Source organism: Stegodyphus dumicola, chromosome 8, assembly GCF_044657685.1.
Source record: "Stegodyphus dumicola isolate Sdum_Otavi_A_Nest chromosome 8, ASM4465768v1".
In the NCBI taxonomy this organism is placed as follows: Eukaryota; Metazoa; Arthropoda; class Arachnida; order Araneae; family Eresidae; genus Stegodyphus; species Stegodyphus dumicola.
In genome coordinates, this window is record NC_140775.1 from 67928690 (window position 1) to 67954330 (window position 25641).

Genomic DNA, 25641 nt, shown 5'->3' on the forward strand with positions numbered 1-25641 from the left:
CTTCCCACAATTTGTGAATCAAATATAGGGACATTGTCCGTTCCGCTCTGCGACGGACAATCAAAAATGGCCACCAAAACAAACCGCAGACTTGGCTGGATTGTTTGTTTGCGGAAGCCTGATTGTGGGAAACTGAAACTACTTCGTTGCGGAAGTATTTGAAATAACATGTAATGTATTTTCTTTATAATTTTTATGTCATCGGCTATGTCGTAAACGTTTGGCCATTCGGAAAGCGTACAGAAGTAAGAAAAAGCAACTGTAGTTTTTCCAAATTGCTACTGATTGCAAAGAAAGTTTAATTTCAAATTAAACAAAGATTTGAAAGGAATAAGCATATTTTTTAATAATTCATATTTTTTTATGATAATGTTTATGATGCTCAATGATGCTTATGATGTTCTTAATAATGTTAAACATCTGTTTGATAATTCTGATCATTATTTTCAGGGTTAATGCAATTAATAAAAATTATTTCTGACACTTTAAGATTTGCCCCGCAGCATATAATATTTAAGTTTCATTTTGAATCTACTATTTCTTTCAATATATCATTAAAGATTACATTGTTATCCAATGTACTTCTATAATTCTTTTCAGATAGTTTAAAGATCTTCGGTCCCGAGACTATTTGTAGCTGTGAAAATTGGCTATTTTTTTGGGTCGCGTCGATTACTAAGCTTGTGAAAATGTAATGTAGAAAACGTAACGTTGTGAAATACTGTAGACCAGGTTTTCTCAACCGGTGGTACGCAAGAGAAAATGTGGTACGCAAAGAAGCAAAGTATTTTTATCTATTAAATTCAAAAATTAAAACCCTAACATCCTGATTGAGTTTTTTTCTCTAACACTCGTAAATTTATGCGATCTGAGCTTTGTTCAAGAGTGGCGGCGGTAGTAGTACTTTGTACTGGTGGTACTGAAGGTTTTCAATTTTTGTTCAGATGGCACGCATTAGTCAAAATGTTGAGAACCGCTGCTGTTACATTTCAAAGTTCGAAAAAACAGATCACATAATATATGTAGTACATATATATGTAAGTTGGTGTTATAACGTATAGCAGTTAAATTTAAAAAATAATAGAAAAACTCCAAAACCAATGGATTTATTCAGAATTTACTAAACATCAAATATTCGTAAAGAAACCCAATATTCTTGATATTTTAGAAAATGTCCTAAACCTAGGGATTTGCCCTGTTTGTGACAGGCGTTTCATTTGGTACAGAAGGCCAATGTACACGTAGGCACGGTTTATCTAATTAAGTTCATAAGCTAAAAATTTGTTTGTTCAAGAACCTCCTTGTTTGTGTGAAGTAATTAAGATTAGTTAAAGCTGGTATTTTCTAGTCCAAAATAAGCTTTTGCAGTCTCCAAGGAATCCAGTCGTTGGCAGTAACAAGAACTAAGACTATACTACAATAATAAGCAAAATCAGGTGAATTTGTAAATTATGCCTATTTATAATAAAGGTATTAAACAAAAAGTTACTAATTATTCCGCCGAAGAATTACGTAAATATTCAGAACAAACACTATTGTACTCATATGCTCGTACTCCTTCATAAATATATCTTTGTACTCCTTCACAACATTCGCTATTTTTCTCGCAAAAGCTGGGTAAATTTTATTAGTTATCGTGTAAAATGAGTAGCCGCGAACGTATGGATAACGGAACGAGATGGAGAATCATCGTTAGACTCGAGGCAGGCAAATAGCAAGCAAAGGTGGCTATAGAGCTCAATTTAACGCTCAGTGTTGTCTGCAACTTCTGAAAACAGTTTCAGAACACTGGATCCATATCGAGAAGACCTGGACAAGGTAAAGCAAGATCCACAACAACGAATGAGGATCGATATTTGGCACTTTCAGATGCAGCGACACAAGATTGCTACAACTTCACAGTTCCCACGTGAGCTGCCATTGAAACTCGAGTTTCAAGATCAACTGCTTACTGCAGCACATAAGAAAGCGCGTTTAGCATGGTGCAAACAACATGCGCCTTGGACCAGACTTCAACAGAGTTTCATGCTTTTTATAGATGAATCGCGATTTGAACACATCCAACCCTCACCAGGCAAACGAATCATTACGTTAGTGGCTTGGACATGTATCATGTTGGACGGCCGCACGCCCCTGTATGTGTTTGACAACTATGCACCCTGACTACTATGCGGTATAGCAAGGAGATCTTAGAGTCGTACGTCCGACTCTTCAGAGACACAGATGGTCCTTGGTTCCTGTTAATGGACGACTGTCGTCCACATAGCGCAAAGCTGGTCAACGATTACTTAGAAAATGAAAAAATTCGCCGCGTGGATTGGCCAGTCAGATCTGACCTTAATCCTATACAGCCAGTGAGACACAGGGACTACACAACTGCCTCCTATCCAATATACCGTTTCGCTTCGCAACCTGTCTGACTGTGAAGAAGGAACCATATCCCATATTAGACTCATTTTCAATTCAATGTCAGAACGCGGATTGTGTACATCCCTGTACTATGAGCTTTATGGATACTCGGTACATAAAATAACTTTTGAATGCTTTATCTCTTTCTCTATTATAAATATATATGCATACCAAGTTTCATTAAAAGCTGTACATTAGTGTGTCGGAAATTCGACACTCAAATGTATTTTAAAGATCCTATTGCTATTAAAGATGTTGAAATATATAGTACACATGGTAGATTTCTTTTCTTTTTATTACATTTTTTAATAATTTAAGATAATAAGCACAAAGATAGAAACAGAAATGAACAGTTTAGTGAAATGAGCAATGTTAGGTTCTGCAAGTTTTGCTCTTCCCGACCTAATACCTTTCACGTTACTGATCCATAGTCTGTACAAAACGAACGGCTTCATAACGGTGCATAACATCAAGACTGAATGTTTCTTGACATCAGCTCTGACGACAGGTTATCAAAAATTTTAAAGAATTTCCATCAGCTGAAAAATGAAGCTAAAGGTCGCACTAATTGCAACAGGAATAGGAAGCGAAGGATTTTCAGATATGGAAGAAGGAGAGGTCAAAGAATTAATTGAGAAAGCTATAGAATAAAGGATTGATCTTATACACCAGGCAGACAGTGAAAATAATTATAATGAAAAAGATAAAGCGCCTTTAGCTTATGAGAAATTAAATGAATTGTTAAAAAAGGCACAGAAAGTCACTAAATTTGCAGTGGAGATTGACCTAAATGAAGAAATAAGAAGACACATTTTGAAAGACATTGCAAACTCTGCTCTCCTTACCGCGAAACTTTTAATGAATTGCATCAATTATTGCCCTAAAGAAAATCACCAGCTTTTAAAAAATATAATCGCATCATGTAACTTATTAAGCAGTAATAAAAATCCTTTCAATTAACATCTGTTTCGCTTTCGTTTACTTACAATATTTAAGTTTGTTTAAATTGTACATACTTTCTTAATCTGGGTTACATCTAATGCATGCTTTCCATAGAATGTTAACTTTTACGGAACATGATTTTCCCGCATGCGCAGCGTATTCATGACGTAAACATCGCATTCGACAAGGGTTAACAATAAAAGCAAAGTACCGAAATTGAATTATGTGCCAGTCTCAAACTGAAGCTTATTAACATACATCCAAGCAAGAGAACAACTGCTCAAGAAACGATAGGCTTTCCATCTTATTAATTTTGTGAGTATCAACATTTATTTAATTTTAAGTTTACAAGATAAAAATTACCCAAACTCTGATAGCCTTGAATTATTAGAAACAAATACAAACTTTCTTCTGTTAACTCAATAACAATATAAAATTAAATGAATTTTAATTAACTGCATTGTTACGAATTTTGTATATAGGTGAATAATTTTAGTGAAATTATAGGTTAAGTTGTAGTATCGTTTGTACAGAGTCGTAGCTAGGGTTTTCAGCGCCCAGGGACAACTGAAGATTTCGCGCCCCCTACTGCTTGCCAAGGATGGAAAACATTTAATTCTAAAATGTCGTAACATCAGTTTGGCGCCCCTTGGATTCTGCGCCCGGGGACAGGTGCCCTCCTTGCCCCCCTCTAGCTACGCCCCTGCGTTTGTATAATGCAACATGAAAGGTCTCAAGAAACGAAGTTTCGTCGGGAAAATAAGGCTTCAGGGGGAAGTCCATTTAACACTGAAGTAAATAATAGAGACTATCTGGCGATGGTTTTGCGAACAATCTGGTGAACTTTTGTCGCCAAATTTGGAGACAAATCGCCATAAGTTGCCAATAGCGACCATTTACTGACATTTTGGTCCGACAATCCTTGGTATACTGTATTCGAGAAATCGAAAGTATTGGAAAATTCGCAGCGGTCGAGGTTAGCTGTGTAAGAATTGAGAGTGCATGATCCGTGAGTTCTTAGTTTTAATTCAGATTTGAGTTCTGAGTTCAGCTCAGATTATCAGAGTACTGAAAGTTCACTCTGCGAGCTTACGCATTGAGGCTTTGTATATTGTCTTACGTTTAGTGCTCCTAGTAGTCTGAAGTGGTAACAGCTTTGTCTCTCTCATACTGATAAGAGCTGTACGAGTACTTTTAGTTCTAGAACTGTAAAGTGTTTCTTCAGGAAAAATAAATTTTGCTAAGTTATCATCGATTTTGTGTGTATTCAATCCATTACGAAATCGTACACACGTAACAGTATTTTAAATAAATAAGTGTACTGGTAGTAACGTACTCTTCAAAATTGCTTTCGATGGGGTTAACGGTAATGTGGTCTAAAGAACATTCAAATTTGCAAAAATGGTCCCCACTTTTAAAAACATTAATATGCAAGATTACCTACAAGGTTCTTTAGGAATTTGTATATACGTACTTTATCAGCCTCTGTGAAAATATAAAAACATTTCTCAAGCGATAGCATCATTTACATCCTAACAATTTCATAAAAATTCTCTTCTAATCTATCTGTTCCCACAACTCGTTCAGAGCTGCAATCATTTTCATGATACCAATACTTACGATGGTATCTAAATTATGAATGATATCAAGAATTATGGGTGACATTTGGGTAACGTAAGTGAATTTTTATGCAAGCAAACAAACAAAAGACATCACACTTTCCTTAAGGTAAATTCCCCGAATACCAACAACAACAATTTTACGGTTGACGCAAATGATATCTAAAATCCAGCGATGATATACCTTTATACGAGTCTGTTGTTTATTGATAAATGTGACGTAGCTACTGATGCGCAGAAGCTTGAAATAACCGTACGAAAAAAAGAAAAAGGAAGAACAAACGAATAAAATAAAATTTTTGGTCGGCCTTCAGTGCTTCTCTGATTCATGAGACCTTGAAGAACTTCTTTTTGGAGAGCAGTTTGTAATATTGTCAACCTCGCCCACCAGTTGCAAACCGGAATCATTACCATATGTATGCAAGCGAGGCTTGCAAGAACGGAAGTGATGTCTATTAAATTTGTATCAGGTTTTCAGCGAAAAAAGAAAAAAAAAAAAAAAAAAAAAAAGAAAATAAATTTAAGAATGTTTCCGTTTTGCCTGGAGAGTGAATGTTTGACATCGCACGTTTGTATGATGTCAATAAAATGTATCTTTCTATTCAACCATTAAATCTTTTCTTTTTAATTCACGGGATGAGAATACTTTGTTTTACTGAATTATGCGCTTATTAAAGCTTTTCTTTTTTTAAATCACTTCGATAAATTTGCATCGGCAATCGACTGATGCCATTCTGCAAACCCCATTTCCTCGTTTCGTATATCTATGTCACATTTTGCAATTCTTAAAATATTTCAAAATTTTATTTAATGCAAACAAATAATTGGTTTCAGAGCTTCAGATTGACACGTCCTTGGCAGATTCTTTACAGAGTTTTCAGAAAGTTGAGTTCTTTGTATTGCATAAAGTGGCGCTACCATGCGATTGCCATCCATCAGACTTGGCAAATGTTGTCGTTGTCGAAACATACATCTTTATTTTCCGCTCGACCTCGCGTGTGACTAATCCTTAGAATGCTGCCTTTACACAAAATGTATTAAATTTACCTTTCAAGTTAAGTAATATGTAATTATTGGAAGCTTAATCAAGAATCAGTATCATATTCATAAATTTGCAGGACTAGTTTCGAATGTTTAAGTGTAGAAACTGCTTCTTCAGCTGCAGACATGCAAATGATGAAAATTATTCATTTAACTTCCCCAGTTTTGATTCTTATTGCTTTAATTCCTTCAATAATCGTTATTCGGGTTATTATTTTAACTATACCTGTTATACCTGTTTAATTGAGCGGTTTAAAGACACTAAACCACTTTTTTTTTTTACAATTTAAATCTTTATTTTATATTTTATAATATAAATAGCTAATTAATAACAAATTCAAATGCATTAAATGAGTAATATATCCCACTGATCATTTTTATAAATATTTGCAACGTTGCTATGATAAATAAAATATTTTTCTAACGCCATATCTTGTATGCAATCATTTGATTTTAAGTCTTTAAAGATCTATAAATTTCATATAAAAAATCTTCTATAGATCGACGAAAATCATCTGGAATCCGATTCCAGATGATTTTCGTCTTCTTCATGAATAGGAGCCAGTTTCTCTGAAAAAGTACCCCTCGAAAGCATGCATCTCGTCTTAGATACCCCTGTGGTGATGCGATATTCAAATAGCTTAGCCTACCATTCATTTTATGTTGACATGGTTGCTTTTGAGAGTTAATGTTCAGTACTGATATTTGGATATTTGCTTATGTTCTAAAACATGCTGGTCACTTTAAGAGATGGCCGCTTAAAAGATGCAGTTGCTATGAGGCAGTTTGCTATATACGTAGATTTGTATACATTGTCAAATCTCACTATATGTATAATACTTTCTCATTAATATGTCGGAATTCGCTAGCATTAGGTCGATTTATAATCTAACGATATGTCTACTATATATAATCTATTATATTAACGATATCTATAATCTATTATATTAACGATATATAACTATTATATTAACGATATATAACTATTATATTAACGATATATAACTATTATATTAACGATATATAAATATTATATTAACGATAATATGATATATATATATATATAGCAATCATACGATTGTTCCTAATTGCATGTCTCGCATTTTAAACTGAAACTAGCTTTTGATTCAGAACAAAACTATGGATAATATTACAGAGAAATATATATCGAAAGCTGAGACAAGCCAAAACTATGTCATTTGTATCTTCAGTCGTGTTTAGTTGTAGTAATGTTTTTTCGAGTACTGAACGCAGTGATAACGTACTTGAAAGCACTTTAATACTATTGCAACGAATAGTACTAAACTTTCTTCGTAAAAATTTCGTATCAATTGCGTACAAATGATACGAAAGCAAAAATATGAGTCCTGTTGTTGTGCCGGTGAGTGATGTCTAGATAACGCAAAAATGATCTGAAATATAATTTATCAGAAAAAGTTTTTACGCGAGTGGGCAAACCTAACACCGCGACTACAGCGAAGAGATATATTTGAAAAAAAAATTCTATGAAGAATAAAGATAGAATCTGTCTTTAATAGAAATAGCAGCTTATTTTTAAAGAGAAAACAGATTTGAAACATTATCAGTTAAGCATAAAATGATCGTTTCTTTATGACACTTTTTAATTTTCATTTTGTACATTTGTATTGATAATTTTTTATAAATCTTCTATCTGGTTGCAGACAAAATGCTATTTCTCTGTTTCTATAAAAATGTCTTTTTAAATCTTATTTTCATAAAAAAGAGTTACTGCAGTTATCAGCTGTTTGTTTTCAGCAATTAAAATCATCCATCGTTTCACAAAGTATATACATATTTATGCAAAAATAGTAGGATTTTTTTTTTCCCCCGTATTTTTTCTGAAATTTCATAGGGTCTTATAATCAAGTAATCGAGTATTTTAAGAAATAAAATTGCAAATTGAGTGGAAGGAGTTTAATTATCATACTATACAAAGTAGTTATACTGTTTCCATACTAAATAAACGATAAAAGTAATTACTATATATTGCATTTAAAATCTGTAAAAATAGCCACGCTTACACTACCGATTTCTGTTTTAAACTGCATCTGTTATATTGGTTACTGGTATACCTGAGAATAAATATGTAATAAATATATCGTACTTTTTATTTCTGTACCATAGTAAAATACAGGTAGCTTGCCTTTGAAAATAAATAGGTAATAATATATCCTACGTTTTCTTTCTATACCACAGTAAAATATTGTATTTAATTAGATAACTTGCCTTTGAAAATAAATAGGTAATCGTATATCATATCCTACTATTTCTTTCTAAAATGCTGTGTTTAATCAGATAGTTTGCCTTTGAAAATAAACAGGAAATTTTTCTAATAGTAAAATGCTGTGTTTAATCAGATAGCTTGCCTTTGAAAACAAACAGGAAATTTTTCTTTCTGTACCATAATAAGAATAAGAAAAATATTGCATTTAACTAAATAATAATAAGAATAATAAGAAAAATATTGCATTTAACTAAATAGCTTGCCTTTGAAAATAAAAATGTAATAATATATCCTACTTTTTCTTTTTATACCATTGTAAAATAATGTATTTAATTAGGTAGCTAGCCTGATTAATTCTAATCAAAATTATGTTCTCATCAAATATTCACCTCATTTTTATTTCTTAAAATTTATGCTAAAATGTTTTTCATTCAAGGGGGCCTTATCTTGGAGTAAATAAGTTATGCAAAGTACGCCAGAGAATAATAACGCTGTTTCAGCAAAAAAGCACTGAAAATAGTCAAGAGCTTGCATTTCTTTATTCGGGAAAATATGTATTCAGTTTCTGTCACGCTTATGTTGAAATGACTTGCATTCTTTGCATTATGAAATCTGGAAATACAGATGGTATATCGAGACAGCTTCTGAATCATGAGATACAGATGTTGTTATTATTTTCTTTCGCATAGTTCCTGTTATTTTAATAATTATATTACAGTTGCATAATATTTCACGATGCATATAATGAAAAAAAACGAACAAGAAATAAAAGAAAGTATATAAAAATTTATGAGAAAAAAAAAGGTCTGTCTTTTTGATAAAGTTTCGTTTAATAAAAAACTGGGAAGCCGAAATCTACAGTAGGCAGTTTGTAATAATCTTTAAGAGCTAGGAATAAAGTAGGTGAGGGGGAGAAAAACTGCTCTTAGGATTTTCAGGATTTCAGAATCCCACTGTTAGAAATTTAAGTTGATTTCGATTTAATGATAACTTATTGAAGTAGTTTTTAACCTCGCCAAATTGGTTGGCAATTTAAAGTGTTCAAACGATTCCTGTCTTTTTTTTTAAGTGATAAAAAGTTTTATCAAAATAAATTTATCTTTTGTTAAACAACAAGAACTGGAATAAAAATACATCGCTATAATTTTAGTAAAATTAATTGAAACATGATTTTGCGAAACGCTAAAAGGCATTTATAGAATCGTTTTGCAGAAGACATTGAACTATAAAGAGAAAAAAAAAAAAGAACAATGATATGTAAAAGAACAATGTAAAATAAAGAAGGAAAACAATAACAGCAAAGAGATAGAAAAACCTATACCATAGGTTCTCAAACTAAATTTTGTACCAATAAGTAAGAATAAAAAATATAAATTCTATGTACCAATATATATATGCCAAAATAAATGCCACTTTAAACATTTTGCGTAAAATTTGCACCACCAAAATAATATAATATATCAATTGAGGTACACTGCGGGGGAAAAAAAATGGACATTTCTATATCTCCCGTTCTATTGAGCCAATTGACGAAATTCAACTTGTGTTTTTCATGTCTCGAAAGCACAACTTAGGATATGTATTAGATATATAGCATTGTCCTAATATAGGTATTTTCACAATAAATCGGAACTTTTTCTGAAATGGCATGCCAATGTTTTTCCATATTTCTATTCTACGACTCAAATTATGCCAAACTGCCAAGTTTTGTGAAAATCGCACGAGTAGGTTTTAAAAAATTAGCTCTCAAAATTTTAGATCCTCAATGTTAATTGAAATTTGATATATATTTATGTATTTACCTCTCTTTTAATAAACTTACTTTATTCTTCTTTTCACATTTCGAAATTTAGGTTCATTCCTAATAAAATTCGCCCATTTTTTATGATTTATTTTTTAAATTTGTATTTTTAAATAATTTTTATACATTTTTTGAAAAAAAAATTTGAGTTCTAATCTATAAAATTTTTACTATTATCTTAAAGTAGATGTATTTCTAAGCATACCTGAAAAAAATTACAGTTTTTTTATTCAAAATTTCCGAAGATATACGTGAATTTATATATTGGCGCGTTCTGAAACTTGGCATATTTGTTGAAAGCGATAATAACACCAAATGTGGTTTAGACACTTTGTTAAAATTATTTAAATATAGGAACGATATGACTTTTTATCCGTTCATGCACAATGTAAAAAGGAACATAGTGCCTTTTTTCCAACTCCTGCACAATGGAAGGGAAAGGAAAATAGGTTGCCATATATTAAGAAGTTCGTCAAGTGAGTTATTCTTGGCGCAAACTGCAAAAATTCGCCAAGATAAATTTTTAAATTTCTCTGTAAATTTCGTACCAAATTTTACAAAATTCAATATTTAGGCATAATTTGAATCACAGAATCGAAATATGTATACATAAAAAATGGTGTGTTAGTTCAGAAAAAGTCCCATTTTGTGTAAAAATATATATGTTAGAACAATGCTATATATAAATCTAACATATATCCTAAGTCGCGCTTTTGAGATATGAAAAACGCAATTTGAATTTCGTCAATCGGCTTAGTATTTAGAACGAAAGATAGAGAACTGTCCCTCCCCTTTTTTTAGCAGTATACATGTACCATAGATTGTTAAATGCCAAAAAACCGGTACACTGAGACTCTAGTACGTACAGTAATGCTAGTAATGCGTGTTACTGGTTATGACAGTAATATAAATAGCGCTAAAAATGTACACAACGTTAGAAAAGGTGTACACATGAATAACTTTGCTTTCCATTCGATTTTACTTTTAATGCGGACGACATGTAAAAGAGCCATGTAGTGTTAGAAACCTATTTTATGTTTTCTATTAATTTAATAAAATAGTACTTGTATAATGATCCTTTTAAGAAAGAACGAATAAATTTACTTTTAAAATGATTCATTTTGTTAACCCATTTTTAATGCAGACTAAAAAACAAAACAAAAAATTATCAAATTAGAATAGTCAGAAAAAATGAAGAATCATAAAAGAGCTAGATAGCAAAGGGTTTTGTAATTTTAATTTTAAATCTCGCAGGCTTCCCAACATTTCCTGTCGTTTTTTTTCTTCGACTACTTTCATATTTTCGTACTACTTTATGTATTAAGCTTTCGGCCTTGGATTTCGCTTTAAACGCCGTTCCACTTTTCCTTGCATAACTTCCTGCCTTTTGATATTCTCTCTGTGGGACATTTTCGAATTTCTCTTTTATGAACTTTATGCTATTTCACAATTAATTACCCAGGCTGCTTTTCTTTAAACACTTTTAGTGACATTTTAGAATATATGCTTAGTTGACTTTTATCCGTTTAAAATGGTTTCCAAGCGCTCAAGCATCACGTTTTACTGTGATTCTTTTGTTAACATCGACATTTTCATCGGTTTCACAGTACTTGCATTATATTCAATGAAATTATCGGAATTATATTTATAGTCCTCTATGGGTTTACAGTGTTCAGTCTAGTTGCTCATATTTTTTAACGCATTGCTAAAGATTAAATTATATCTTCCCTTTGTACCCTATATTGTTTGGGTTTATTTCAGTTCTTCAGCTGATTATCATAATTATACATTAAATTACATTTTTAAGCTGTGGTTTTAAATATCCGTTTACTATGTCTTCTGTAATGTATTTCCCCAAAAGCATAACGCATTCAACACATTAAAGGTGCGTTTGTAAGAAATAATTTATAAAAGCGTCATAACAGCATTTGTAATGGTTGTTCTTTTCATTCCTTTTTTCTCAAGCTGTCATTTTTTGCCCTAAATGTTTCCCTTTTCGTGTATACGTACAGTAGATATCCGTTATCATTATTGCTTTCATCCGAACTAATTCTGATGGATAATTTTTTGTCTTGGTTATTTTATAGTCAATGGCATTTTCCATGGAAACTGGAAATTGCTTATTGTTGCGCATAATATTTTTATATTATTGCTGTTTTGTAATACATTTTGCATAAAATATTATAAACTTCAAAATCACTTTTTACTCTTTTATAGTTAAAACATTTTGTGGAAATAAATGCATGTCTAACTAAATTTGTTAATATCTTGGAGAAGATTTTATTATTTTCATTACGCAAATTTTCTGTCCTGGCAAAATAGTTAGCGTTGCTACTCCACTTGTATTAAATATTTGGTGCAAGTCTCGAGCTCAAGAAGTTCAGCTTAAAAATGAGCAGCTATGCCTTGCGTAACTAAGGCTATCTTTCATTAGATAAGCAAAAAAAGTCTCCATTTATGTTAATTTATAATAGGTAAGATAACAGCAATATTTTCTCGTACCTTTCGGTAGTTTTTTTAACAGCTTGTTTTAAATATACAGTTTTAAGCAATGTATCTTGAATTAACCATTCCTGTTTAGCTTAAGCCTGTTTCATGTTTAAAAAGGAAACTGGATACGAATGTCTTGGAAATTATTTCAACTCATTTTCTGTCCGTACCATAACTGTGCCCAAATCACTCTTCGAATTTTGTATCAAATGTTATTGCGATAAATTTATTTTTTAAAAAGCTTAAAGTAATGAAGAATCTGTATGTATGTATGTATGTATGTATGTATACTCGCATTGCAGGAAAACAATGGCACCTAGAGCCACCGAATTTTTAATACACGTAGTCCTCCATGCGAACGTGGGTACTTCGAAACCAAATTTTGAATTTCTATTTTGTTTTCGATTTATTTCATATTTTGTACAAATTTAACGAATTTTCGTTTAATAAACTCAGCGATTTGAAAGCGAAAAGTGACACCACTTTTCGAAATAAAACATTTTTATCTCTGGCGCTCTAGACTGTTGCCAAAATATAAAATATTCTTTCAATTTTAATCCACACACTCGGCTATTTACCATTGCCTCAATATTTTTTTAATAGCAATGACACTTGATTATACATCAAACCATTGTCTCGAACACTGATTATCTCCAAACACTTGCGTGTTGCCATTCAGCAAAGTGTAAGAAATTTAACTTTCAAATTTAATCTTCCCTGTTACCGAATATCAAACCAAGTGACTGAAAAGCAATAAAACTCAGTTCTTAAAAATATCTTTTCTACCTTAGAACCTGATTGATTTAAATAAAAATGCATTTAAATCATGAGATATCTTAATTAGAAGTATTAAATACTTTATGAAATGGCACTAGTTGGATTCACTTTTCTTTTGTATGATAACATTTTTACGCGACTGGCGACCCGAGGGGCTAGTTTTCAAAGAAATAATGTAGCAAATATAAAAGAAATATTTGGCAACCGTTAACATTCTATTGGGAATATTAAAACAGTACTATTTTTTTTTAATTTTGTGATCTTGATCTTGAATTTAATGTGGCGTAAGTGCGAAGAAAGCGATGCTTAATCTAAAGCTAAAAAGCTAAAAAGCTAAAAAGACAATAATAATAATAATAATAATAATAATAATAATAATAATAATAATAATGTATTAGCTGGAGTGAGTCCAAGAGCAAGTTGGTAATTTGCGTTACTCAGCAAGAGTACAAAAAAGTTAACAAATACTCTGATGCCACGCTCATTCTGAATCCTTTCAGACTGTTTTACATTTTTTAAAAATTTTTCATCTATTTATTTATTATTTTTTGCACGCTTTGAAAGAGTCGCATTGTTTTCAGTTAAATGTAAAATCATGTACTGGGTTTTCATAGAAACGATCACGTAGAAGAAGGAAGAAATAATAGAAATTAGAAGCAGCATTTGTCATCCACTTGCTTTGAAGAGATTTGCCACAGAGCAAAGTGTCTTTAGTTCTCAAATTGAATTAGTCTGTTATTGATTAACAAACCGAGAAACTTAAAATTCATAATGCATGTTTTATTAATTTAATATTTATTTTACTTTTTTAAATAATGTTTCAAAATGACATAAATTAAAATACATTAATTTTGTTATTAATTTATTCAACTGATAAATTTCATGAACATTTGTTGTTTTTTTGTAATTAATAATGTGTGTATGACATATGTTAGGCAACTGGTTTCAACTTGTAGTGTTCATCTTCTTAATTAACTTAACTTCTTGAACCCTATTGAAACTGTCAGGTGAATTATCGCGCCATCTGTACTAGAAATAACAACTGAGTCAAGAACATGTTTAAAACTTTAAACAGACTTCACGGCTTATGCTTACAATTTAAATCTCCGCAGTTGGCGTGATTTCAGGTAATATAAATGAAGATTTAAAATTGAAAGTAATTTAATAATGCAATTGGTGCAGGTAGAAGTTAGGACATCACCTCTGCAGTACGACAAGTAACTGAGGTATTGCTGAATCTAGCTGTTCGAAAATGATCAATAAAGGAACAGTTGAATACTCACCTTGAGGTTTGTCCTACAGGCTTTCTTGACTTTAGGTTTGTCCTACAGACATTCTTCCGTTTTGGTAAACGAGTTCACAGATGGTGAATCCCGGTGCAGGTGGTTCGAGAGTCCCGCACCTCTCTTTCCCTATCACCAACCCTTCGACAGGATTTTCGGCTCATCGTGGATTTTGAGTGCCGGTTTGCCCTACAGACACTATATGCTTATAAGCATCCACGCTTTATCCGGAATTTGAACCTGGGCTCATCGGTGCAGCAGTCAACGTCATTTAACAACTATACCGGATAAACGGAATTTACAATACAACAGCCTGAAAAACCAAGGCTCAGATTCTAAATAAATGCGCGGTTGAATTCAGTAGCAAAATATCTATCGCAGAATAACGTAAGTCGCAAAGTTGAGCGAGACAAAAATATGGCGGTCAGAGTCGCTGCTGAAAGCTCTCAAGTTCTAAGAACCGTCTTTTAAATACCCAAAACCGCCCAACCGGTATAGTGGTTAGCGTCACTGACTTGCGTGCCGAAGGGCCCAGATTCGAACCCCGGAGAAGGCATGGATGTTTGTAAATGTACAGTGTCCGTGCGGCATGAGGGCACTCTAAATATGCGACGAGCGAAAAGTCCTCTCGAAAGCTTGGTGGTTGGGGAAGAGGGCGGGAGACCTTCGGACCCGTCCCTCCAGGGTGCTCTTCATCAAAATTGGTGGGCTGAACTGAGTTAAATCGCACAGCCACCTGTAAGGTGCTCAAGACTGTTGCCAACGACCGGCATAAACTTGCGCTCTTTGCCAAGAGGAATTTCGTAGGCTTGAGCTGACTATACGTCAGACAAGTGAGCATTAGCAATAACAGCAACATTCTAAATACCCGTATCTCATTTACACCCTGGCGAGAACTACAGAAAAGAACTGATAGTATAGTTCAAAATTGCAAGAGAATGAGTTAATTAAACTCTAAAAATTTTCTTAATGTTTTTCATTTTTAAATATTTTTTATTTATTTATTAAAAATTGTTAAAGCTACACTCTTTCTTGGGGTAATAGATTGTATTATGAGATTTTCAAATTGCACTTTTTTTAAATAGTTTTTTTTATTTTTGAAATTTTTAGGGGTAAATTCATTTATGATATAGAAAACATAATCTAAATTTTTTAGATTGTATATTTTTTTAACTTTATTACAAATACCGCTTCTAAAGTACTTAACAATTGCCCTGTGATTTTTTTAAACTTTTTTACAAATACCGCTTCTAAAGTACTTAACAGATGTGCATAATAGCTAGCAAAATGCATGTTGAAAATTGTATTTTGTCTGCATCAAAAAATATTTTTAAAAAAATGTGCGCTATAAAAAGAATATGAAATTAAAAGTAAATTTATATTATCATATAAGTACGCATAACTTAATAGTTTCAAAAATCCCTTTTCAAATCAGATAATCAGATCAGTGGTAGCTCATTGAGAAGAATGACAAAAATTCATTATGAAGTATTTAAAAAACCAAAAGTGTACGCTTTACTGAAATCTTTGATGCTTCCTTAAAGATATAATAGGAGTTCCGAATAATTAAACTACTAGTATACATTTCCGGTGAAGAAACGTGATTTACTATCATAGCATTGACTTCTATGACTTTCATGAACACATCATTTCCATAAAAATTTTAGAGATAAATTCAAACAAATGATTGTATTTAAACGTTCATTATTTATATTTCCCTTTACCTTATCCATATATTAATTCCTGAGGTGTAAAAAGTATTAAAGATTTTTATAGCAATGAAAAGCCTTTTCCCCCTTCTTTGCATTGTTTCATTACATACGTACATTGAAGAAGTTATGACTTGTTGATAGGATGTAATTCAGCACCGTTTGACTGGAAGGATGTTTCTAACAATACCACTGAATAGATCATAACTCTTGAGATCAGTTGTGTTTTCGACAAAGGTTAGGGAAGGAATAAATAGGTACACTTCCTGCTGAGTTTCGCAACTGCTGAGCTTTTACAGTTTGATGAAAACTGTTTTCGTAATTTTTGTTCTCTGCGTTGAGAGTGAGAAGTAATATTTAAAATGAGCTAATCGTAATATTGAAATGCAGATGACATTTCAGTGCCGCAGTATTAACAACATTCACTTTTGGCTTTGGCAAATAATGCTAGTGTGTTTATTTTATCACAATGAATTTGTTTTGGAGAATATAAAGGAAATATATGTTATCCACTTTATTTAGAATTAAAGGAAAGAACTGCATTTCGTATAGTTTTTAAACACTTAAAATTATTAACAATATTTGAAAAAAATGCGATCTCAAAAATATTTAATTGAATTGAAGCTGTCTAACAATAGCAGGTTCGGGTGTGACTTCGGACTTGGTTTTCGGGTTTAGGCATAATTTGATCGATGTGCAATGCAATAAAACTTGTGTAAGCCTTTCATATCATGTGAATGAAAGCTAAGAAATATTGCAGTTCTTTTTCGTGCATTCCTTATGCATAGGTACGATATCGTCGGCATCACCTCCAAACTACGAATATGAGTTTTTAGCTTTTCCACTTTTTCGCATCTCCTGTGCTACGTTTTCATGTTTATGCTATATTTGGAAGAAATCCTCACTCAATTTTTCTTTTCGAGTGATAAACATGCATTTTTAGAATATGCATTATTATATGAGGTCAAATGTCTTTTTGGGCACGTACGGTAACTACTAATTTATTATCAGCTGTAAAGTTAAATGCTACTAGATTCAGGCCTGAAAAGTCGTTTTTCTCGGAACAAGGGATTTTGCATTGTCATAATTTTGACTGGTGCCTACGCAATGTGAAAAGCGATTGCAAAGACTTCGAAATTCTATAAAACAAAACTTTATTGAAGTACACAGACAGGCAAGAAATTATAGAATAAAAATCAAGTTTTATCTTTTTTCTTTTTTAAAAAATAAAAAGAAAGGAGAAAGAAAAGAACCTTAGTTCTAGTCTATGATTTGATATGGAATTGTAGTTATCTTTCAGTTTTATTTTGGGTTTACCAAAGTATGCCCTCAAACTTTTTTCAAGTGGGGACTACTTTTGTAAACTAGGATATTCTGCGAACCTCCTTACTCTAGTCTTAAAATTCATTAAATTTTATATTGGTATTAAGTAATTACGTTAAAAGAAAAAAATCTCCATTCGTTTTTAATAATTCAAGGCTATTAAAACTTGGATGATCTTTATCCTATTAACTGAAAATTAAAAAACGTTGGTACTAGCATCAATGAGATTAATTTAAATTTTTGAACAGCTATTCTGTGTTTAGATGTATGCCGATAAGGTCTGAGATTGGTTCACACATCAAGTCGACTTCGGTGTTTGCTTTTATTTGAGTCAGTTTTTATATATAACACAACAGTCTTGGGAGGAAAAAGTGATAGGTCATTGCCTTGTGTAATTTCCAAACTTTAATATTTCTAGCTGTAGTCTGGTTATAAGGTATCTCTCCCGCCTTCTTAGCATGCCTTCGTAGTGTAGTGGTCAGCACGCTGGACGCGTATTCCAGAGGTCCGTGGTTCGAGTCCTGGCGAAGGCGATTTTCATTTTTCATCTCTCTTGCTTTCAAAAATTACCTAATGTCTCTGCATGGTATTAATTGGATCTTTTATTTTATTTTATTTTTTTCTCAAATCTAAGAAGACCACAAAAGCTGGCTTCGAGAACCGCTTCTGATCCGACTACAGATTAAGAAACGCTGATATAGACAACAGTGCATGAGTAGAAGAGTTAGAAATACATTTTTTTTAGCTGTAGTACTTGGAACAAAAGCGTTTCTTATTAATTATGTTATATAAATTTTAATAAGACTTGAAATCCCCTGAAAAGTATTAAAATAACGCTGATTAATGCACACCCATTCTAAATGACGCATTTCACAATTGAAGTTATAATATGAGTTGTTGATTGATTAAGGCGAAGTATGGGCAGTCTATCTTCTTATAGAAGAATACTTTCGTGAAGAACTTGAGGCAAGTTAGCTCATACTTTAATTGCACACGAGAAAACTCACGAAAACTCTTACAACCAAGTAACTACCCAGTAATGGGACCCAGAATGAACTACTAGAGTTTAATTGCTTTATCCATTCAGCTACCGCTATGCTTTAATTGTGAACTGGATTGAAAAAGATTTATTAGATAATGGTAAAGCACACTTAAGGCTATCAGTCTAAGGGCATGAATACCTTCGTGGAGAACGTTTTAAGGGAAACTAGTTGGTATTCCCGTTACGCATGGATTAATTTCAGTAAAATTACAATGGAAAAGTACAAATGTTGTGAGAGTTACCGAAATGTGATACATAAACTTTTGTCTGAATGATTGCGTACTTTTCTTTTTAACTTGAGTTTGTTGGATTGTATTGGGTTACAGCAAAACTTGCAAGGACTATCTCCCTAAAAGAGTCTTCGTGGAGGACTTTTTAAGGAAAATGGGGAAAACTACTGAAATTTTTAACAGTGGGGAAACACTATGAGTGTTCATTCAGTTAACCAGTTGGTCGATTGAACTCTGATCAACTACTAATGCTGTCCACTCGGCCAATGGTAGGCTAGTTGTAATTCAGAAGATAAATAAGATAAATTCTTCATACCCCATGCAGCTTCTTATTTTGCCAGGACAGGATCTACTTTGCAAAACTGAAACAAAGGTGTTATAAACGCAGTTTAACTATGATAATTAAGCCATTATTTCAATTATAATGAACTCGCAGGTGGTATTTTAATTACACAGCATTGTTTGACAGATTCCTCCAGAAAATCTCTAAACATTCCACGCATTTATTCATAAGCATTTGTTCGACAGAGATTAAACCAATATACTGTAAAACGGCGTAACAATTCCTTTACAAAATTCCACAGAATTCTCCGCGGAAATTCATCGGGCGACCTTCACATGGAATGTTAGCGAAGACAAACACTTCTCTCCAGACCCTTCATACCTGTCTAGCGCCCAGAGTGCAGTGGGAATAAATTGCAAGGCCATGCTGCAACGATTTCCGCTCCAACGTCGTGGGTTTGCAGGTGACTGGAGCACGGAGGGTGGGTTTGCAAAGTGAATTTACGGATGATCTGGTCGCTCTGAGTACATTTTGTATCTGACAATGAAGCTATGAAATTTGATATCGATTTGAGCCTTAACTGTGGCTTTGAAGCTTGGATTTAGTGCATTTTGCCAGTTAATTTAATTTTGGGTGCTTTGAGTATTTTTATTTGATGGGAAAAAAAAAAAAAAAAAAAAAAAAGAAGAAGGTGCAATCAGTAAACTTCCTATTGCAGCATATAAGAGACTGCCACAAAATGTTTCTTTTAATACATAAAATTTTTAAAATATAAAAATGTTTGAATATTTTGATTCTGTTCTAAAACAAAATTGATAAAAATAAAATCTGCTGTTGCTATTTCATAAAATTCAGTATTTATCGGTGAAAAACCATTAAAGAACAACCATTAAAGAAAAAATTTTTTTCAGGTTTGAAAGCTCCGACTTTAGTTTCTGCGTGAAAAACAGCCATTTTCCACTAGAATGCATCCTTCTGTTTCTTTGTATAACGCTTATATGCTTTGGCATAATCAGCCAACCAACAAAAATTCATTATATTTTTGCATTTTTTTTTTCAAAGTGAAATGGCAGAAAAGGAAACAAAAAACATCAAAATACTTTTTAAAACGTCTGTTATGGGTTGAACAAATTTAAAGAAAAAAGTGTGTAGATTTTAACGGTCACCCAGAAGGGCTGTTTTAAAATTTAATATGGATTATCAGTCGAGATTATTAACAGAGTTGGCTCAGGTGGAATACCAAAACATTTTATAGGAATCAGAATGAATATACATTTAGACTCCATTATATAGCAACATTATATTCGAAAAGTGAAAAATATATAACTGAATTCTACTAAAATATTTAGCGTTTTTAATTAGATATATCGTGAATTAAATGAATTTTTATTTAAACCGGTCAGATTACGAAGCACACACACACACACACAAAAAAAAATAAATAAATAAATAAATAAATAAAAAAAATAAAAAAATAAAAATAAATACTTAAGGAATCTATTATCTATTGCAGGGGCTCTCAACCGGTGGTACGCGTACTACTGGTGATACGCAAGAGAAAAATAGGTGGTACGCAAAGAAGCAAAGTATTTTGAACTATTAAATTCAAAAATTAAAACATCATCATCCTGACTGAGCTTTTTTCTCCAACGCTCATAAATTTATGCGATCTGAGCTTTGTTCAAGAGTGGTGGTGATAGTAGAACTTTGTAGTGGTGGTAATAAAGGTTTTCAGTTTTTGTTTATATGGTACATGTTAGTCAAAAGCCGCTGATCTATTGCTTTTAAATAGCTTAATTTGTTAATCAATAACATGCAGATTAAATTTGAAAGATAAATATCTTACATTATAACAAATGACCACAGACTCGAATGACAAGTGAAACAACGCACATACAGTGGACACATTTACAGTCTCCTGTCCTCTCTTGTGCTGTCACTCGGTCCTTCCCAATGCTTTTCTTTGCAAATGATTTACTCTGCCAATTTTCGTCATACGTATATCGTTCCAACGCCGTTTGTGGTTTTTCAATGCTTTGATAAATTTGCGCAGGAAAAAAAGTGGGTATTGAAATTAGAAAATTTTGAAATTTATTTCACTGTAACTGTAACCATGAGAGCCCTATTGTTTTAAATCATCATAATCTCTGAAATTTCATTTCGATTGGTTGAGCGGATAAGCCGCTAGGGGTTCATATATTGGGAACGTTTTTTATAATCACCCTGTTCAATAGTTTATGATCCGTACGTATCACTAAGAACATACCCGGAACTAAAAATGCATTTTAATGAAATGATTCATAATTATTCAAGAACAAATATTGGTTCGTTTGCTATGTTTCTCCCTTGAACTGGAAAGAAATTTTGCATAAAAGAAGGTAATAGGGAAAGTGCAGGGAACACCAGATTCAGCCTTTTTTGTCCTATCGTTGTTTAATTACACCAGCTGTATTTGCATAGTAACCCTGACAATTTCCGTCTCTTTCTTTCTACTTTACAGCAGCTGTTACTACGAACAATATATTAATCGAAGCTGCTGAATTGGGAAAAACTGAAGTCACGTTTATAATTGTTTAAGAGATGAAGTAAGTTTATACTTTGAACAGATTTAAGTGCATATATTGCAATATGTCTGAGAAGCTGGTTTCTGTGAACAAGGGGATTTTATAAAATATATTGAATACTTTCCGCTGAAACTATTCCACTTGGCACTTTTTTTCCCCCCTCTCTCTCTCTCTCTCTCTTTGGTGTATTTCCTTAGCTCCATATATAGCCAGTTTGGTTTGGCTTATTTCAAGACTTCGTGTTTGCCAAGAGATGGGCAGGTGAGCATTCTTTTAAGAAAGAGATAATTTTTCAACTGCCTTCGCCGGGAATCGAACCAAGAACTCTGGAATACCGGCCCAGCGTGCAGAACCACTACACCACGAAGGCAAGCTAGGAAGGCCAAGGAAATACTACCTTATAATTGATTTAAACAGAGCACCATTTTGTTAACAAATCGAAGTATTTCGTAAATTTTATTTTCCCAGAATCTTTTTCCCTGTTCATGAGAATGAATTAAAAAGATGCATCTTGAAATTAAGGTGTAAGTGACAAAAGGCAAGTAATGATGTGAATTTATTGAGATTGTATAGCCTAAATCTTTAAATCAGTCTATTTCGGAATGAATTTTCACATAATTTGTCAGTTTAGGTAAATTACCATGCAAGTTTTTTATGTGCAATTTTGTTCAGACTTCATCAATTTTATTACAGTTATTTTTTTTCAAAATTTTTATTTCGATTAAAAATATTTAAAAAAATGTTTTACTCAAAGTAAAAGTGATTCTTGAAAAATAACTTTTGTCTTTTTAAAATTACTAAAATCAAAAAATTATATTTTTTAAAAATTCTCAATTCTCAATTTAAAAATTCAAATAGATACGAATTTTTTCTTGGAGAACAACTGAAGAAATTATGCAAATCTGGCAATCGATTTAACTGTTATATCAGAAATTAAACACATTTAATTTTTTTTAATGTTAACAATAGAATTTCATAATTTACAAGAACTTTTATATTTAAAGGGGATTTTAATTAATTTCTGGGAAAAAATTCATTCGAAATCATCCTTACATAAAAGAAATTAAACTTTAAGTTTCAAATTTAATCTCGGTAGAACATCTTGTCATAATGTTACTTCCCTCTCAGATCTTTTTAAATTCTCTTGGAATTTTTTTAAAAAAGGTTATAGGAAGGTATTCAATTAATTATTTGACTGTAGATTCTTCAGGACTCGTAGGTATTTTCGTACACTGAATAGCGACCTTCCCAGTCATTGTGTAATACATACGAAACTATTGGGTCATATTAAAAACGTCTCCGCAGTTTTTTGCCACTAGATGGTGTTGATGCCTATGCATCCGGCAAATCTCACCCGATTGTCTCGAACCAAAATGTGCTTAAAAGGTGACATTCGGGTTCCATTACTTGTGAAGATAGTTTTTTAATTCGTTTCTCGTGTAAAAAGTTATATTGATTTGAAAATGTGTGAAATAGCTGAAGAAACACGCCATGTGATTTTTTTTTACTATAAAAAAGGGTAAAAAACGTTCCAAAAACATGCCGAAAAATTTGTGAAGTGTACGGAGAGAATGCTGTGAGTGAATGAAGGACCCAGGAGTGGTTTGCTACTTTCCGTTCCGGAAATTTCGATGTCGAATATACACCTCACTCTGGTCGGCCAGTCACTACAAATATCGATGATATCTTACAATTGGTGGAGTAAGACCGGCACGCAAGCTGTCAGGAAATAGCGGAGGCACTAAATATCAATCATGTGACAGTTTTTGGAATAATTTGAAAAGAGCAGGCTACAAAAAAGAAGCTCAATGTTTGGTGCCCATGAGGAACTGTCCATTATGAGCTGCTGCAACCTGGCGAAACAATCAATTCGGCCCTGAACTGTGCACAACTCGACCGTTTGAACGAAGCAATCCAGAAAGAGGGACCAGAATTGGCCAACAGAAAGGAAGTCGTGTTCCATCACGAAATTGTGCGGCTACACATCTTTGATGACTCTGAACAAATTGACGGAACTTGGTTGGGAAGTTTTGATGCATCCACCGTATAGCCCGGATCTTGAACCGTTTGACTACCATTTGTTTCGGTCTCTGCAAAACTCTCTTCATGGTAAAAAATTGGTCGACCAATGCGCCGCTGAAAATCACTTGGCCAGGTTTTTCGGCGATAAACCACAGAAGTTCTACACCGATGGAATTATGAAGCTACCCGAAAAATGGCAAAAGGTCACAGATAATAATGGTCAGTATGTACTTGATTAAAATTGATTTTCAATAAAGAAAATTTTGTTAAAAATATATCAAAAAACCGCGTAGACTTTTTATATGACCCAATATTTTACATTCCACCCAAGAACTATGATTCCATTTCAGTTACACTCTAACATCATTCTTACATACATTAGAAGTATCTGATTTTTTTCTTACAAATATTTTTAAGAAAGGATGAAAAAAAAAAGGAATACTAATCTCTTTTATTAGGATGTTACAAAACCTTTACTTTGCATCCGGATGCAAATTTAACAGAATGTTGAAAAAAAAAAAAAAATGTGCGTTGTAAGGACATGGTTTTGTTTAGAACGTCCTGAATGCAATATATTTTTGCCTCATCGAGACATTAATAAGGCTTTGTTATGGATTACAGGCTTATATTTCTTTCCCAGGAGAATGCGGTGAAGCGATTGTCAATGCGGTAAATAATGCCAGGACCTCCTGAGGGCCACTAACTGTCATTAAGTTTATTATAACAGGCAATCTTTAAAAATTAATTATACCCTTACCAAGAAACGAATATAAACCATCCAAATATTAAGTGGTTTTACAAGTCACTTTACTACAAAAGCACGTGGAGAAATTTATTTAATTCCTTATCACAACTTAAAGACAACAAAAGGAGAGAACGATAGTCAGTCGGTCATACCAAACTGGATACGAAGTAACGTCCATCATATTAGTTCGGGTGCCACTGGTCATTAGATTATTTAAAGCAGTAAACCTTAAAAAATCGATTGTGGCCTGTGTCAGTTTTTGAACCCAAGTCTTCCAATTGTTAGCTAGATGTGTTGACAACTACACTTCAGCCCCAAGTGGGAGGATTCAAATTTACGTATGTGTTCCAGAAAATATGTACTATAACACTCATTTATTTATATCATCATATTGAAATGCAGGAGAATATACCCGAGGAAAAAAATTGCTACGAAAAATTTTATTTCTAAAGAAACCTGGCGAAGAAACAGGATACAAATAATTGGTGTATTAGTTACAAAGTTTAGATCCTGAGACAAAAGCATTCGCAGTCACTGTGTCTCGGAAACAGATTGAATTTTTCAGTGAGATTAAATTCGATATGTGATAATAATTAGCAAGATCATGAATTTCTCAATTTGTTGACGATCCCCGAAACTCAGTTAAAAATTCAAGGGACGCCGGCGTCTCTCCCATGCGCCCATTCTACACACGTTGTCAATAGACGCCGGATCTGATCTAACGTTGTGGCGATCATCTCGCGATCTATCATTGAAGTCACAAAGCGAAAAGGGGCCCTTCTCGTGACGTCACTTCAATGGAGTGAGGGGCCCTCACAGATGACGAACTACACATGAGTGTTATTCCATCGCGGAGAAGTGGCTCCCGTTTTAATTATCAGTGTCAGCTGTGAAAACGCCAAGAGAGCAAAAAAATAAAAACGCGAGACGTCTAAACTGTGTTGCGGCTTGGTGTGATCATGGATTTAAATAACTGCAAGCGTCAGTGATTTCGTTTGGATTTTTAGACTGAGCAAGATGGAGATAGCAGAAAATATGGTGAGTTTTGTACTAAGTTTTCCTTTTTGTTTTGACTGGCGCTCTCTCCTTGACAGTTGTGGAGCACGTTTCTGGAGC

The 25641-nt window shown here is 32.9% G+C and overlaps 1 protein-coding gene across 17 annotated transcripts in view; it reads left to right on the forward strand.

Annotated features, from left to right (window-relative positions):
* Positions 1 to 25641, forward strand: part of LOC118191434 (uncharacterized) — a 587182-nt gene that overhangs the window by 151227 nt on the left and 410314 nt on the right. The window contains exon 1 of one of the 17 annotated variants that reach the window (XM_085821945.1): positions 25201 to 25563. The exons of the other annotated variants lie outside the window; for them this stretch is intronic. Coding sequence (XP_085678071.1) covers positions 25543 to 25563 — 21 coding nt within the window. The 5' untranslated portion in view covers positions 25201 to 25542. Of the gene's footprint in view, positions 1 to 25200; positions 25564 to 25641 lie in introns of those variants that run through there. 17 annotated transcript variants of the gene reach the window in all.